Source organism: Pseudopodoces humilis, chromosome 22 (genome assembly GCF_049639895.1).
Source record: "Pseudopodoces humilis isolate 2021_Gansu_Grassland_sample_001 chromosome 22, ASM4963989v1, whole genome shotgun sequence".
In the NCBI taxonomy this organism is placed as follows: domain Eukaryota; kingdom Metazoa; phylum Chordata; class Aves; order Passeriformes; family Paridae; genus Pseudopodoces; species Pseudopodoces humilis.
In genome coordinates, this window is record NC_142221.1 from 695,494 (window position 1) to 711,279 (window position 15,786).

General features: G+C 49.8%; 2 protein-coding genes across 12 annotated transcripts in view; one reads left to right on the plus strand and one right to left on the minus strand.

The window, feature by feature from the left end:
- The window catches only part of PBX3 (PBX homeobox 3), a 103,317-nt gene extending 99,912 nt beyond the window's left edge, over window positions 1-3,405 (minus strand). For 3 of the 7 annotated variants that reach the window (XM_014258060.2, XM_005529150.2, XM_088065757.1), the window contains exons 1-2: window positions 2,285-3,391; window positions 1,363-1,436 (exon numbers count right to left, since the gene is read on the minus strand). In XM_014258060.2, the coding sequence (XP_014113535.1) occupies window positions 1,363-1,436; window positions 2,285-2,481 (271 nt within the window). In that variant the 5' untranslated portion in view covers window positions 2,482-3,391. Of the gene's footprint in view, window positions 1-1,362; window positions 1,437-2,284 lie in introns of all 7 variants that reach the window. The other 4 variants (XM_088065754.1, XM_088065753.1, XM_088065755.1 and 1 more) reach the window with 4 other exon arrangements.
- A 2,313-nt stretch (window positions 3,406-5,718) lies between these two features.
- The window catches only part of MAPKAP1 (MAPK associated protein 1), an 83,593-nt gene continuing 73,525 nt past the window's right edge, over window positions 5,719-15,786 (plus strand). For 4 of the 5 annotated variants that reach the window (XM_005529151.3, XM_005529154.3, XM_005529153.3 and 1 more), the window contains exon 1: window positions 5,719-5,812. The gene's annotated coding sequence lies outside the window, so the exon portion shown is untranslated. Of the gene's footprint in view, window positions 5,813-13,362; window positions 13,381-15,786 lie in introns of those variants that run through there. The other variant, XM_088065908.1, reaches the window with a different exon arrangement.

Below are 15,786 nucleotides of genomic sequence, written 5' to 3' on the forward strand. Positions count from 1 at the left end.
CCCTGTGCCAATAACCCCACTGCTGAAAGGACTCGGGTTTTCTTCGCAGCTCACCTCTGACATGTGGCGGACTATACTTGCCTTTCAAAACACTGAGGCTAAGCCCTCTGCAAATAAAGTGACCGCGGGACCTACGCCTGCCTCCTTAATTGAAATGAGCCTCCTGCAAATGTCTGAACACCGAGGGCAGTTTGTTTTCTGGCTCCGGAGCAGGACGGGCAAAGAAGTTTAGGGAAAGGCAGGAAACAAACACAAGCCAAAGGAAAGGGGTTACGAGCCGACCGAGGTGGAATGTAGGTAGGTGGGAAGGGAGAGGGATCATTCCCCTTATCCCGGGTAATATAATGCAACATAAAGCAGAATCAATCTTAATATTCACAACACAGTCAATACCCTAGTGCTTAGCTGTCAGCAGGAACTGAAGTGGATCCCCGGTAGCAAAGAAACCCTTGGACATAAAGCACCATAATTCACAGAGAACCACTCACTCCGGGCTCCACAGCTCAGATTTGCAATGATTTCACGTTGGGATGTTTTCGTCCAGTTTTATTTTTTCAGTGTGGAATTAAGCAGAACGTTATTGAGTATCACACAGAGCTAAAAAGCCAGGCAATGGCTTTAGCTATATGTGAATAAATGGTTATTCATTTTTTAACCCAGTCATAATAAATGTTTTTGTTATTGTTAAATGTTCTTACTATTGTTACACATTCTTGTTCTCGTTAAATATTATTCTCACTAAATGTTCTTGTTCTCATAATACAAAGCAGAATACTTTGCAAATTTTCTTCTTTAAACAAGCAAAAAATTCTGTAAATTCAGTGATGTGAAAAAATTGCAAAAAAATCTCCTAAAATGCCCACAAGAAAAGCACGGAGTTTATTCCTGTCGCGTCAATGTAGACCAAAAAAATTATTGTACTTTTGTGGCGATTTTTGAGAATTTTGGCGTTTAAAAACCCAGCGCCCGGGAGGCGCCGGAGCAGCGCCGGGCACAGGAGCGGGGTCGGGGCGCCCGCGGCGGGGCCGCCTCGGGTTCGGCTCGGAGCCCCCGGCTCTGACAAAGCTCGCGGTCCGGTCCCGGGGTTAAAACCCGCGGTCACACCGCCCCGGAATGTCTTTCACACACCGTCTGACGGTAACACGGCAGCGCGGGCGTTCCGGAGCCGCGGGAGCCGTGAGGGGGAACCCCGCGCCATTTCACGGCGCTCCCGCCGCCTCACGAGCGGCCGGCTGCCCCCGGCCCTGCGGGGCTGGCCCGGCCCGGCCTGGCCCGGCCCCCGGCGGCGTGAGGGGAGCCGGGCCCGGCGCGAGGCGGGAGCGCTAAGATGGCTGCGGCGGCGGCGGCGCGGGCGGCCCGTACCTGTTTTCTCCTTGATCTCGCAGAGGACGCTGAACAGGGCGGGTTTCATCCTGTGGCAGTTCAGGGCGTGTTTCCTGCAAGAGAGCACAGGACAAGCGGTTAGCGCCGGGCTCCGGCAACATGGCGCCTTCCCCAGCCCCGCGCTGGGGCCGCTCGCCCCCCGGCCGGGGGTCCCGCGGCCGCGGGCAGCGAGGGCCGGCCGGAACCTCCCTCATCCCGCTTCACTTTCATGCGGAATTATCTTTGTGCAAACACCGCCCGAGCGAGGGGGAAAAACCACCCGCCTCGTCCCCGTCCTGCGATATTAGAACTGATTTATTAAGGAGATTTGGGGGGGGGGGGGGGGGGGGTGTACAGAGTTAACATTGTTTTTGTATTTATTATGATTTAATACAGCCAGGGTTTGGTTTGGGTTTTATTCACACACACACACCCTCTCCTGCAGCAATATCTGGTCAGATTTATAATTCATTCTGCTGCCACTTTGAGACAAGAAAAGAAAGAAAGAGGCAAAGTTGTACTTTGAGGGATGGCCCGACAGACAGAGAGATGGACGGCGGCGCAAAGGCCGCTATCCACCGGACAGTGTCCAGCAGGAACGGGCAGGGATCAGCCATAGCCTCCCGCGCACCACACTGACGGCAGAACCATCGCATACTTCTACATTTATTATATATATATATATATATTTTTTTTTTTTAAGGAAAGAAATTAAATAGCAACTTGGCTCTGCCTTGGCTGCTGGTAATTTCTCTTACGGCCCCAAGAAGTTGCTCTTAATTGTGAGACTCCGGGTCTCTGCAGAGGAAGGAGCAGGAAGGAGAGAAACAAAAACCACACACACACACCAAAAATAATTTTAAAAATAATAATATTAATAATAATTTTTTAAAAAGACAAGGTTTAATTAGACGAAACCAACTTTGCTTGTGCCTCATCCAGGCTTTGGTCAGTGATGGTCATGATCTGATGGAGGATGTCGCCGATGTCCTGCTTCCTGCCGTCGCCGTCAGCCCCTTCGTGTCCGTGGGGAGGCGGCAGGGCCATGCCCCCCTGCACCGAGTGCCCGGCCAGGTTCACGCCGGCCAGAGTCTGCAGCATCCTGGACTGATCGTCCATGGCTCCGGGCCGGGCCGCGCTCCGGGCGGTCACGGCAGCGCCTGCCCCGCTCAGTCCCAGTGCCGCGCTCCTGACCGCGCTCTGCACACACACCACGAAAAAAGGGGAAAAAAAAGAAAAAAAAAAAAAAGCCAAACAAAACAATAACAAAAAAATGTAGTATTTGTGTTTTGACCGGATCTCAGCTGTTTATTCCACTCTCTTCTCCTTCCAGGGCAGTAAATCACTCTCTTCTTTAGTTACAATCTTCTTTCATCATCATCATATTGGTGCCTCGGATAAATGAGCTGAGCAGATTTCTGTGAGGTTTTCCTGGTACAATCTTCTTCCAAAGCTTTTTTTTTTTTTTTCCTTTTTATTTTTATTGTTGATTTTTATGTCTTTCCCCACTTGTCCAAAAATCTTCTTTGCAAAAAGGCAAAATTAAAAAAAAAAATTAAATACAAAATCAAAAAAACTCGCTTTCAAATCCTTCAGAAGTTGGGAGGGTGCAAACAGCAAAAACCACAACAAACCAGCGAACACCCCCACCCCCAAATTGCAACATAAAAAAGCCAAGAAAACACAATCACAGAGGGAAAAAAAAAATTAATCGCCCTCCCCCCCAAATAACAAACGATCCTAAGTCTGTGCACGGGGGTGAGACAGCAGCAATCAAAAGTTTGAACTTGTGCAAAGAAAAGAGCGGAAATAACGGGGAAAGAACTGTAAAAAAATTAATTACACACTCTCTGCAAAGCAATGTGCAAAAATATCGGCCCGCCGGAATTTATGAGCCCCGCGCCCGGTGCCCGCGCGTGTTTTATGTTGTTTGATGGCCGCTCCGGTGAGGGATTGACAGGCTGCCAACGCCACTCACTCACCGCAGACGTGTCACCCTGTGAAGGAGCCGAGCGGCGCGCGAGAGGGAGCGGAGCGCCGGCCCCGCCCCGCCCGCCGGCCCCGCCCAGGCCCGGCCCGGCCCCGCCCCGCCGGGCGGTCCCGCCGCCCCGCCCCGCCCCGCCCCGCCCCGCGCGCGCGGCCCTCCCGCCGGGCCCAGCGGCGCCCGCGCTCCAGGGGCGAGCGGGAGGCGGTGGCCTCGTGCAGGAGCGGCGGGTGCAACGGCCAATCGCTGGGCGGGGAGGCGGGCGCTGGCCGTGGCGTCGGCCAATCAGCGCTCGCAGCGAGGTGCCGTGCCCGCCTGCCCCACCTCAGGCTCCGCCTCCGGCTAAGAAACTTGTGATTGGGTCGTTCGAACTGTCGCGTGGGCGAGGCGAGCGGCGCGGGCCCCGCCCCCGTTGCCGTGGTGTCGGCGGCCAGGGCCGCGCGGTCCCTCCGGGCCGGGCCCGGTGCCTCCCGAGCTCCCGAGGCCGTCGGCAGCCGGGCCTGCTCCGGGGCCGGCAGCTGCGGTCGTGCCGTGGAGCCCCAGCGCAGGATGTAGGGTCCCGGGCCGGTCCGTCGCGGCCCGTGCCTTGATCGTGTCCCCGCGGTGAAGCCGCGGGACAGAACAGGAGCCTTTGGCACAGCCCACGGCTCAGGCCATGCGTTACCGGGGCTAATTGCAGATTATATTTTTGTAAATATGCACAGAACCGCGAAGATGGGAAGAGAAAAAAGCACAGGCACCAAGGGTCATTATGACTTCATTCTCTTGAGGTTACCTGTAGATTTCTGCCACCCCTGAGATTGCCCTCACGTGGGATACTCCCCCCACTCCAATTTCATTCCACTCTGGTCCATTTTGCTCACACTTCGGGTGGTGTCTAACACAACGCAGAGACCCCCAGAGATCTCTTAGGGAAACCACCTGTAGGTGCCATGAAGAGTCACAGTGGCAGTTTCCAATGATCCTTAATTTGCTGTATGCTGTGTGTGACGGACAATCTCAGTGCAGTCATGCCCAAACTCAACCCTCATCCTTGTCTAACCTTCCTGATGGTCTGGCTAATGCCTCAGGCTTGGCGTGGGTGATGTAGAGCTCCCAGCTCCCCCCAGTCCCAGCTGGCATTGCCATCCCACACCTTCACTTGGGCCCTGGTTGTCACTGGAACCCTTTAACTGGGGTCACGTGTGGCTGGTACAGATAGAGATGGCTCCTGGTCAACAAATCGGGGGTCTCACTGCCCGCCCATGCAATTAGTAAATTCATTCACATTTCAATTACTTTATATCCTAATTGCTGCACCATTGTCTGTCTTGAGCCAATGAGTTTTCAGAGTCATCCAGTTTTACAAAGAATGCTACCCCAAATGCATTTTTAAATTGGTACTATTGTGAATATTTCACAGATGCACCCTGAGGGGGTCACAGATGGAATGGGCAGTTCCCCTAGCCCCTGACCCTGCCAAACGGGACAGCACTCCCTGACCCCTGAGGGACCTGCTCAGCCTCACCACATCAGCAGAAAGCTGATGTTCTGGGTGATTTTTTTGTACTGTTTTAGGAGGCTGAGTCCAACTGCTGCAGAGCTCTGGGCACTCCCTGTGATATGCCCTGTGCTGGGGCAGCACCAGCTCCTGCCCTCACTCCTGCACTGTTGCCAGTTACTGTACCTATCATAGGCCCTTGGTGGCACTTGTGCCATGCTGTCCACTGTCCTTCTCAAAGGCAGCTGGTTTTTGATGCGTACAACTGCTGAGACTGCCAGGTTAGGCCTTCCTTGGGGATTAACAAGTCTCCTTAATTCCACAGGAAATTGTGGAGGCTGCACCAGCACCTCTGGAAAGGTGACAGGGACGCACAGCCAGCAGGCTAGGAACAGGCACCACGAGGAACAGGAAAGCTGCGAACACCTGGGAACACCTGCAGCTCCAGGAGGCCGGAGGTGTGGTGCGGACTGGGGGTGGCAGCTGTGTGGGGACAGCCCCGGCTCACCGGAGCACCGGATAACACGCGGATGCTGCAGCGCTCTTCATCCCTGTCCCGGGCAGCAATGACAGTGTTTAATGTTTGTCTTCTTTGTGCTTGTACACCGAGCGCTACCTGGGCGCTTTACCGAATAAATTTACCAAATAAATACAAACGTCACAGCGTTTTTAGCAAGAAACTGGAAATAAAACCAGAGCGATCCCCATGAGAAAAGCCTCCTGCGTGTTGCCGTGCGGCACCGGTGAGCGACCGGCCCGAGCCATCACGGCCTGGGTAGGTGTGCCCACGGGAGCCCGGCGGTCGCCGCCGCGGCCGCCATACCCAGCCCGGGCCATTCCGCGCCGCCGGTGCCCCCGCCCCCCCCGTCCCGCGCCGCCTTTTGCGCGGCCGCGGGGCTTCCGGGTCGCGCGCGGCCCCGCGCCCGTTCGGCCGGACCCGGACCCGGAAGCGGCTGCGCAGCCCCGCGGCGGCGGCGGCGGCGCCGGTAGGTGCGGGGCAGGGGGGGGGCCGGGGCCGCGGCCGCGGCTGCCCGCGCTGTCAGCGCCTCGCGGGGCCGCGGGCTACCCGCGGGACGCCGTGACCGGCGGCAGCGGCTGTCAGCCTGCCCGGGACGCGGCTCGGCGGCACCGGGGCCGGCCCGGCGCGCAGGCGGGGCCGCTCCCGCGGGCCCGGGGCGCGTGTCCCGGCGGCGGGGCGGGAGCGGCGCGGGGCAAGCGGAGCGGGTCTGGCGAGCGGCCGGCAGCGATGGGGGGGGGGGGCAGGTGAGCGCGGCCGGAGCGCCGGGCACGGGCACGGCAGGAATCCCCGGGATGTCCGCGCCCCGTACCGAGCGGGGGCACGCGGGGGCCCCGGGGTCTCTGGCCGGGTGCCAGGCACTCCATCCAAGTCCCCGTCACTCGCCCCCTGTCCCTGTCCCTGTCACTCGCCCCCTGTCCTCGTCTCCTGGCTGCTCCTGCCGGCCGCAGGGACGGCTCTGCCTGCCCAGCTGTGCCGGGTGGACGCTTCGAGCGTGATCGCACCCAGGTGCCTTTCTGGATGGGGCTCTTGCTTCTCCACCCGCTTGCCAGTGCCATCATAGCTGTCAACACCGCAGGAACAGTGGGGGAACGGGAAGGGTGTCCAGGAGACGCAGCAATGAGTCGATTTCTGTGCTAGTGGAAGTTTGGTAAATGACTAAACAGATGCCAGAGCCAAGCTTGGATATCCTGAGCGTGTTCTCCACGATTTTAGGTGTCGGGGGATTATCAGGTAGATGCAAGAGTGGGAATTAGATTCTCAGTTACTTTTCTAGATTCAGAGCAGCTCCATTCACGGACACTTTTTTGGGTTAGATTAAAAATAAATTGAGATCAGCATGTACGTATAGACTTGTACAGAAATAACTGAAGCAGGGAGAACCAATTTAGTACATTTCTGTATCAGTCATGTTTCAGGTCTTTGTTGTAACACCCTTTCCTCATCTATTGGTTATCTTTTCACCCAGTTGCAACAAGTAACAAATGTTAAAATAATGAAAAACGAATGTTAAAATAACAAGTAACAGCTACATTCTTTTGGGGCATTTCCTTTGGATCAGTGAAGGCCTGGGCAGGTGAAGCAGCCTGGCACAGGGATCTCTGTTACCCATTTTGTAGCACGAAATTTTCCCAACTATTTGAAGTTGTGAGCATGAAAAGCACACACCTGTTTGGAAAGGTCAGTCATGGCAACAAATGGCACAGCAGGTGAACAGCATACTGGCCACATCCCTATGTAGGAGCAGCCTGGCTCCCATATGGCCATTCTTTTTGGAGATCACACAATCACTGAGGTTGGAAAAAACCTCTGAGATCATTGAGTCCAACCTCTGACTCACCACCACCACCACCTTGTCATTGAGTGCCGTGTCCAGTCCTTTCTTGAACACCTCAGGGCTGGTGATTCCACCACCTCCCTGGGCAGCCCCTTCCAACCCTGACAACCCTTTCTGTGAAGAATTTCCTTTTGTTATCCAGAATTCCTTCTGATGTCCAAATGACACTGGCTGAGAAATGGGGATAGAGCTCAGGCTCTCTTCTTTTCTTGCTGTTCAGGTGCTGGAAGGGGCAGGTTTGAGGTGTGGGAGAAGAGCTCTGGTGGCCCCTAGGGCTCTCGTGGGGTGTTGGTGCTATCACGGTGCTGCCTCACACCTGGGACCCGCTGTACAGGGAGGGGCTGTCTCAGGTGTTGTAGCAGCAGTTCTGGAGGGCTTTTCTGTTAGTGCCTCTGACACAGACCCCAGGCTGTGTTTTAATATTAACTCTGTGTGTGTGTGTGTGTGAGCTGAGGAGCTCCATCAAACTGTGATGCCTCGTTCACTGTCTGTCAGCTCAGTTTCGTACCCCAGACAGCACAAGGGTAATCCCTACCTTGTTTGCTTATTGCCTGAGAAGTGTTGTATCTAAATCCATTATTCTGAAAGCAAAACAAAGCTCCTTGAATATGTTTTGTGTGCTCTTGAAAGAGACAGACCCAAAATTAAAAGCCAGAGGAACAGGGGATTCATCTTTTGCTGAAGAAATGTGAATCTGTCCAGTTCCATTTGACATAAAGTCCCAAAGGGGCTGAAGGTCTCAGGCATTTTTAAGTAGGTCTGATCATCATGAGTGTTTCTGAAGTCAGAAGCAGCTTGCATGCTGCTGTACTTAAAGAATAAGATTATGATCATGTTTTTTAATGAAATAAAAATATTTACGTGCACTCAGAAGTGGAATGGCAACAACCTAAAGAAACCAGCAAAGACCCTAGTGTTTGTTTGACAGGCGCTGCTGTTTAAGGCAGAACCCCTGCCTGGCCCAGCAGTGTCAGACCACCCTTCATGGTGCTGCTGCAGAGCTGTGCAGTGGCTGTGCTGTGAGCCCCTGAGCTGGCTGGACCTGCATCACATCCCCAGGCTCTGTCCTGGGTCCAGACAAGGCAGCTTCTGTGAGCCTGGAGACATTTGTGTGTGTAAAACCCAAAGAGATTAGCATCTCTCTCAGTAGCAAACAGGCAAAAAGGTGATATGGTGAAGCTTTCTGGTTTGTTCAGTTTTTTTTAAGATTGAAGCTTGTATAGGTATTTATAAAATTTATTAGGTTTTTTAGGCTCTTGAATATCACACTGAGAATTGTGAAAATAGAAGCTCTAGTCTAATATTCAAGCAATCCTAGCCTGTGCTTTCATTCTCCACTCTTCAATAAGATGTTTTATTTATCACAGAATCCCAGAGAGGTTTGAGTTGGAAGGAAGGGAGGTCAAAGCCCATCTTGTTCCACCCCCTGACATGGGCAGGGACACCTCCCACTGTCCCAGGCTGCTCCCAGCCCCAGTGTCCAGCCTGGCCTTGGACACTTGCAGGGATCCAGGGGCGGCCACAGCTCCTCTGGGCACCCTGTGCCAGGGCCTGCCCACCCTGCCAGGGAACAATTCCTTCCCAATACCCCATCCATCCCTGCCCTCTGGCACTGGGAAGCCATTCCCTGTGTCCTGTCCCTCCTTCCCCTGTATATAGCGTCTCTCCATCTTTCCTGTGGACTCCCTTCAGATGCTGGGAGGCTGCATTTAGGTCACTCCTGGGCCTTCTCTTCTCCTGGCAGAGCAATCCCAATTCTCTCAGCCCTTCCTCATAGCAGGGGAGATCCATCCCTCTGATGATTTTTGTGGCCTCTTCCAGACCCGCTCCAACAGGTTGATGGCCTTTAGGAATGTTCAGGCTTAGCAAATTGTCTTTAAAGCATTTTAGGCATATGAGTGACAAAAAGCGTTCCATGGAAAAGCACCTTTGTTGAAAGTGTTCCTTCCCAGCTTTCTGTGCAAAAGTCCCATCAGTTTCACCTTCTCCTGGACAGGGACTGCTGTTCCCCTGGGAAAGAGTGTTCAGCAGAAAAAAAAGTAAAATTCATGTTATCATATGTTATTTACAAGGTCCTCTGGTTTTGTTCTGTTATGTTAAAGCCAGCAGCAGTTAAGCCTCAAAAATGAACTCAAATACTCAGATATTTTTTCTGGATAGCGATTCTCCTGCACTCGTGCTGTGAAATTGGGCCATGGGGGTTCCGGGCTTGTGGGTCACCCCAGTGTGACACTGCAGCTGTGGTGTGTGTCAGGGAACGCCTGCAGACAGCATGAAAAAACAAGCTTAATCAGAGACATTAAAAATTAAGCGAAGTGTTTGCACATATTTAGATGAGGCAGAGCCCAGGCAAGGCGCGGCGTCTCGGAGCGGCCTCGATCCCAGCGTTCAGCACAATATCTGAATGAAAAATGACAACACTTTGTCATCTGTTCAAATTGATATTGCACTCTCGGCAGTGACAGCTGAAAAGGCCCACAGGTGCCATATAAAGAGGTGACCATGTTGTCATATTTCATTTAGGCATCCCTCTGCAAAGCCATAATTACCTAATTAGGTTGTTAATTAGGAGATTAGCATTTCGCTATATTGATAGAATGCTCTTTGCAGGCACGAGTCTAGATACAGATTTGTCTGCCCTAATTTATAATATCTGCATCTTTTATACTTATTTATTTGCTTAAAATCTTGATGCAGGATTTCTCAGGTTAACAGAGAATCAACTTGTCTGCAATTAAACAAAGATTTGACAAGATCAGGACAGAGAAGAGTGAACACTTCCCATACATACCCCAATATTTTCTCCCCCCCCTAAAGCTCAGTAATTAATATATTGGAATTGGTGTAATTTGCTTCCTGATTAGTATGACAACAAAAGTATAGCCAAATTCAGGCATTTCAGAAATACAGAGCTAATGCCAGATTGATTTACAGGTCTGGAAATGAACAAATAATTTGTTGGAAGTTGTGTGTAATGCAGTGTTTGCTCATCCTAACTTCCCAATCCTCCTATGAGAGAGCCTCTTTATATGACTGTAAATGATTATTTCCTTTTTAATGATAGGACCAGAATGTGAGTGACAGCTTCTGCAGATAAGTATTCACTCTTAAATGCACTTGAGCTTTTGCTGAAACATAAACTTGAATGTTCGAATATTTCAGTTCACTTTCCTTTATCCTGCCTGCCCAGGATCTGTCTGTGTTTGAGGGGGTTGATTATTTGTGCTGCTGCAAATGCAGATAACCAGAACCATTTCTTGTGCAATTGCAGACAGAAGTTGACTGGGAAATTATTTCATATAACCTGAATTATAAATTTTGAAGTATGTTCGTGCCATCTTGTTCCTGCTTATATGACGCTGGGGGAAAAATCAATTTTTAATTCTAATCTGCCTATCTTTTTCATTCACTTTTAAACATCACTTTAAAGAGCTACAGTCGAGGAGGTGTTTGAGTGCAGGGACTATGGAAGCCCTTGAATGATAACATGACCTGCAATGGTATGTAATTTTTCCAGCATGCTGTGTTTTGAGTTTGTTAGTAATTGTCTTGGATCCAAATTGAACTGCCACAAGTTGTGTCTTTAAAATATTTACTTTGAATAGGGCTTTAATTGTTTATCACTTCCTTAAGGAGGATAGTAAATTTAAACATATTTAAACAGACAAACAAACAAAAACCAAAAACAAGCTACAGCTCTGCAGAACAGGAGAAAAGAAGGGTTTTTTTCCCCTGTTTCTCACTTCTTACTTTTGTAATTTAGAGAAGAAGATACATTGCAGGAATTGGCTTGAGAGTTTTGTGGAGAATTTGGAAGCACTTTTAGCCATTTGAACTGGAGGACTCTTAAAATCATTCCATTAAAACTGGTGGAACTTCAAAGTTGTAGCTCTTTCCTGCAGCAGAACATTTTTAGTTGCTGACAGCTTTCTCTGATTTCATTGTTTCTCATAGCTTATTTAGAGGTCTGTATTTCAAAGCATGAAAGGCAAAAATATCAAGCCTTCATAGGAGGAAAATATTTCCTGTAAGATGCACAGGAAGGTGGCACTGGCTTGTCAGTTTAGGGACTCGTCCTTCTGTCCCTTCAGATGTGCTGGTGGCACTGAAGGGCATTTGGTGGAGCTGGAAGGTTCTCACCTGGAGCCTTTCGGGGACCGGAGCAGGGTGTGAAAGCCACTGTTGGCTGTGGTGTCGCTTCAGCAGGTGAAATCCGCAGTTCTGCTGGAAGAGGATTGACCTGCAGGAGGGAGCAGGGCTGGCTGGGGGCAGTGGCTGGCAGAGAGAGCCCTGCCCTGCTGCCCGGCCCTGGAGCTGCTGTGGGGAGTGACAGGGACGAGCCACCTCGCGCTGGGCGGTGAGAGGAGGCATTTTGTCAAATTCCACTGTGTGCATTTAAAAAAACCCAGACAATCCATTCCAAAGGAACTGTGTTCTCCCCAAAGTAAGGAAAGCTGCGCTCAGCATTTTTCAGTCAAGGTCAAACGTTCCTCTGCAAACAGCGGTGGGCATGGGCTGACACATGGTTGCAGTCCCTCCAGTCAGAGGGTCCAGCACGGAGCGCGGTTCCAGCTGTGCTGCTGCAGTCTGTGCTGACACGGGATGGGTGGGAGGGATGGCAGTCATGAGCCTGAGCTTGTCCTTTCCCCCAATCTCACACTTGCTTTGATACCTCGTCGTCGCCTCGTGTGGGTTAACATGCAGACATGATACTCTGTGGGGTGTTTGGTGGGGAAACAGGAAAGCGAGACAATCTTTATTTAAATAATTGCAGTACATCAAGCAAGCAGGAGGGTCACAAGAACAGTTAACATGTTGTGATGATGAACTTGCCTCCCGAAATTCAGCTGTGTTCAGCTGTGTGTTTAAGGTACAGGCTGTATGGCTGCAGATCCTTTTCCAAGACCTCTGTGTCACCTCCTGGGAGCGGAGTCGTTTGTTAGCGCGCTCTGCATTCCTCATTGTGTGCCGGGTTATGAATGAGGCTGATCTGCATAAAGCCCTGCTTCTCTCGCTGGGAGAGTCTATCGATGCCATAAATATAGCCGTGGGGTACTGGAAGAGGAATACTGCTGATAAAAATAGTAGACTGAGATGCAGCTGTCTGATTCTGCCACGAAGTTCCTGTGAATCCTGGCGAGGCGTTCAGCCTCTTGATGGTGCAATTTGACATCTTTGGGGATGTTCTGTAACTGCACCAGGCTGATGGGGGGCTGTGCACAATCACAGCAGCGGGACCAAGAAGGGGAGAGGGAGTATTCATTCCCAGGGTGTTGAGCAGACTGTGCAGAAAGTTAGAAAGGTGAATAATAAAGACCAGGAAGAAAGCGAAGATCTCTGTCCACCTGTGTGATGAATCACAGGTTTTGCCAATCAGTACATCATGGAAACCCCAGCCTGTGTATCCTGTTCTACAGAAATACCAAACTGACATTTTGGGGATTTCACATTGCTCTCTTCTTTTCCTGTTTGCACAGAGTGCATTTGACAGCTGCCTGCAAAGTGGCCTATTCAATAGTAGATTATTTTTATAGCACGAGTATTAGAAGAACATTTATTTTTTGTTTATGAATAAAGAATATATAAGATGCTGATGCTTAGAAAGTCCTCAAATTCCATTAAATTCAGCTCCTCCGTGAGGATCTGGTGATGGTGTGTGGGTGTAGGAGTGCAGAAGGGGTGTGCTGGCAGATCTCAGCAGATCTAGAAACTGAGTTTGGGTCTGTGATTTTGCTGGAATCTTTAAGGTGTTTGACTAAAGGTTTTCAAAACTGAATTTTGCTTCTCTGTGTTCTTCTCTCTCACTGGAAGTCACTGTTCCTCAGAGCGGGTCTGTGCTTTTATCAACAGGAGGAACTGTTAGAATTCTGTAGGCCACAACTACTAAATATGGCATCAAAACCCAAACTGAATGTGGGGGTTTGAACTTTTTTTTTTTTTTTTTTTTTTTTTAAGAATATGAACTCTTCAGAGTTTCCAGTTAGCATTAATGTGTTGATAAATCAGCTGGAATGTATCTTCTTGAAAATTCTGAAGAGGAGGAAATAAAAATATGTTTGTATTAAACTTGCAGAATTTCCAGCACTTTCTCAGCATTCAGGTTTATGGGAAAAGCAGTTGCAGATGTACAGTTGGGAAGAAGCTTGGCTGATTTAGCACACGACTGTTAATGGCAGGAAGTCGGGGTGCAGAGTATAAAGGTAAAACTCTCGCATCTGCTGTTACATGTTGTTAACTCCCTCAGCAGACATTAAATCATTTCAAGTACAATAATAGTGTGGGAGGTAAATTAACTAGCCATTAACAATCTTATAAATACACAATTAACGTGCCAACATTTATATGACACATTGATGGGGCAGCAGTAATTTTTGATTGGGAGTTTGCAGACCTTTCCGATGCCTGAGGCTGTTGCTTATTTAAACAAATTTTTGCCAATTGCAGGTACACGTGGCCCTTCCTAATCAGTGAGTAGAAATAATTCCATTTAAAGAGCATTCTCAAGGCGTGTTTTGTGATGTCCACAAGCTGCACATGGTTGTGTCTGTGTTTTCTGAGCTGGTCACACAGGTGCAGGGCCAGAGCCCCGACACATCCATGGCTGCCTTTGGGTGGGACATCTGCCTCGGAGGACAGGGAGAACTCCCTCAGGAGCAGCCCTACTTACTTCCATGGAAAGAGTGAAAAAATTCAGAATGTGGAGTTGTGGTGCTGCTGAGGCTGGCAGGAGCCCCTGGAAATCCCATCCAAACTCCCACCTCCAGGCAGGGCCAGCCAAGCTCCAGGCTGTGTCCAGTTGGGCTTTGAGGGTCTCCAAGGGTCCTGCTGGAGCAAATTTCATTAATAGCATGATTTATTACAATGTATGGTAACAGTAGTGTATTAATAACCAGCAGCATGTCAGGTTTGTTTCTCTACCATTCCTTTATTGAATTTGTTTTTGCTGCTGGGTCTCTTGCTTAATGTAATACTTCTGAATTTGTGTGTATTTTTTAAAGCAAAAAGGGGATGGTGTCTGCAAAAAACCCTATGGTATTTGCAGTCAAGGGAGGAAAAAATGTTTTAAATTCTGAAGGCTTTAGTTCTATTTACTGAGTATTGCCATCAGTGGATACCCACCCATGTTTGCTGGGAGGGAGGACGCTGGTAGGAATGGAGGGTTTGCAATCTACAATAAACCTTGAAAATTTTGCTTTTGTCATGGTTAGATGAGTGTCCATATGAAGGTTTACTTTTGTTTCCACCTAAATGCAGAAGCTGCTCTGTGGGCCCCTCTGTGTTGGTGCACCTTTCCCTACACCTTTCCCCTTGGGAAAAAAAGGGAACATAGCAAAATGCATTTGCTGGCCCTGGAACAAGCCTGGAACAAGCCTGGCTGGTCCTTTCTTTCCCTTCCCTCTGTTAAAATATCCCAGGAGAAGGCCAGCTGCCTTTAGCAGGTTTTCTTGGGCTGTGGCTTTGTAGGACTTAAAGCAGCAGTTTTGCAAGCAGCAAGGCCAGGGGATTGCTGGTGCTTCTGAGTTCAAAATCCCAAACACACACATACAGCTCTATAAAGTTAAAGTGTTTTTCTCTGATTAGAAAAGCAGTGGGGATTTCAAACTTCTGGAATTTGCATCTAGTCTTGCTCTGTGTGTGAGCTGAGCCCTCTCAGGTGGAGGTGTCTCCATGGCTCCTGCTCAGTGACAGACTCGCTGCATGAACAGGAATCTTTTTTTTTCTTTTTTTTTTTTTTGGTTATTTTCAGCAGGTCATGTTTTTGATCCAGCTCACCCCACAGCTCCACTGCCAGCTTTGGGAGGTGGTGGAATTCCTGGAGCAGGGCCAGGCAGGGCATGGAGCTGCCCCTTTCAGAGTCAGCCTGTGCTTGAATTAGATTGACATAACTACAAACCCACAGCTACAGAAAAATCAGATAACAATGTGAGCGTGGTTTGGGTTTTGTGGTTTGGGTTTTTTTTTACTTTTCCTTTTTGCCCTCTACTTTGTTTCAAAAGGCCACTTGAGTGCTCTGAATGAAATATCTTAGGTAAGTGGCAATTACTGTTCTTAAAGTGCTTTAGAGCTCAGGCGTGTGGTATTTGGTCACAGAGCTTTCTGTGTTACAGCAGTTGCCCTGTGAGAAGCACCATGCAGCAGCAGATGTTCAATATTCTGCCCTGAAACACTAATCTCTTCATGTTTAAGGTTTCTCCTGGAAATACAAAACCTGAAGAGGGTCTGTAATAAGGTAGTCAAAAAGTTGGTGTGTAGGTACAGAAGCAAAATAGTAACACAGTTAGGATGGGTGAAAAGAAATCCAAAACCCTGTCGGTTTTGTAAATGGATTAGTTGGAATAAGCAGATGTTTCTGTTCTGTACTCTCTTGCCATCCTCCTGTGTGGGGTATTTTGCCTTACAGCAGCCATGTGTTACAGAGTGCTGGGACCTGTCTGTAGGTATCTCTTGTGCTCTGTTGTCCTGGGACTCAGGTCTCAAGCTGTCCTCCAGCTCCCCTGTTCCTTGAATGGATCTCTACCCAGTGTAGCATAAGTAAACTGCAGCAGAACTGAACAGTTTGCCCTAAGCCAGTCAGGGTTTGTGCATCCCAAATAGTGACCTTCTGG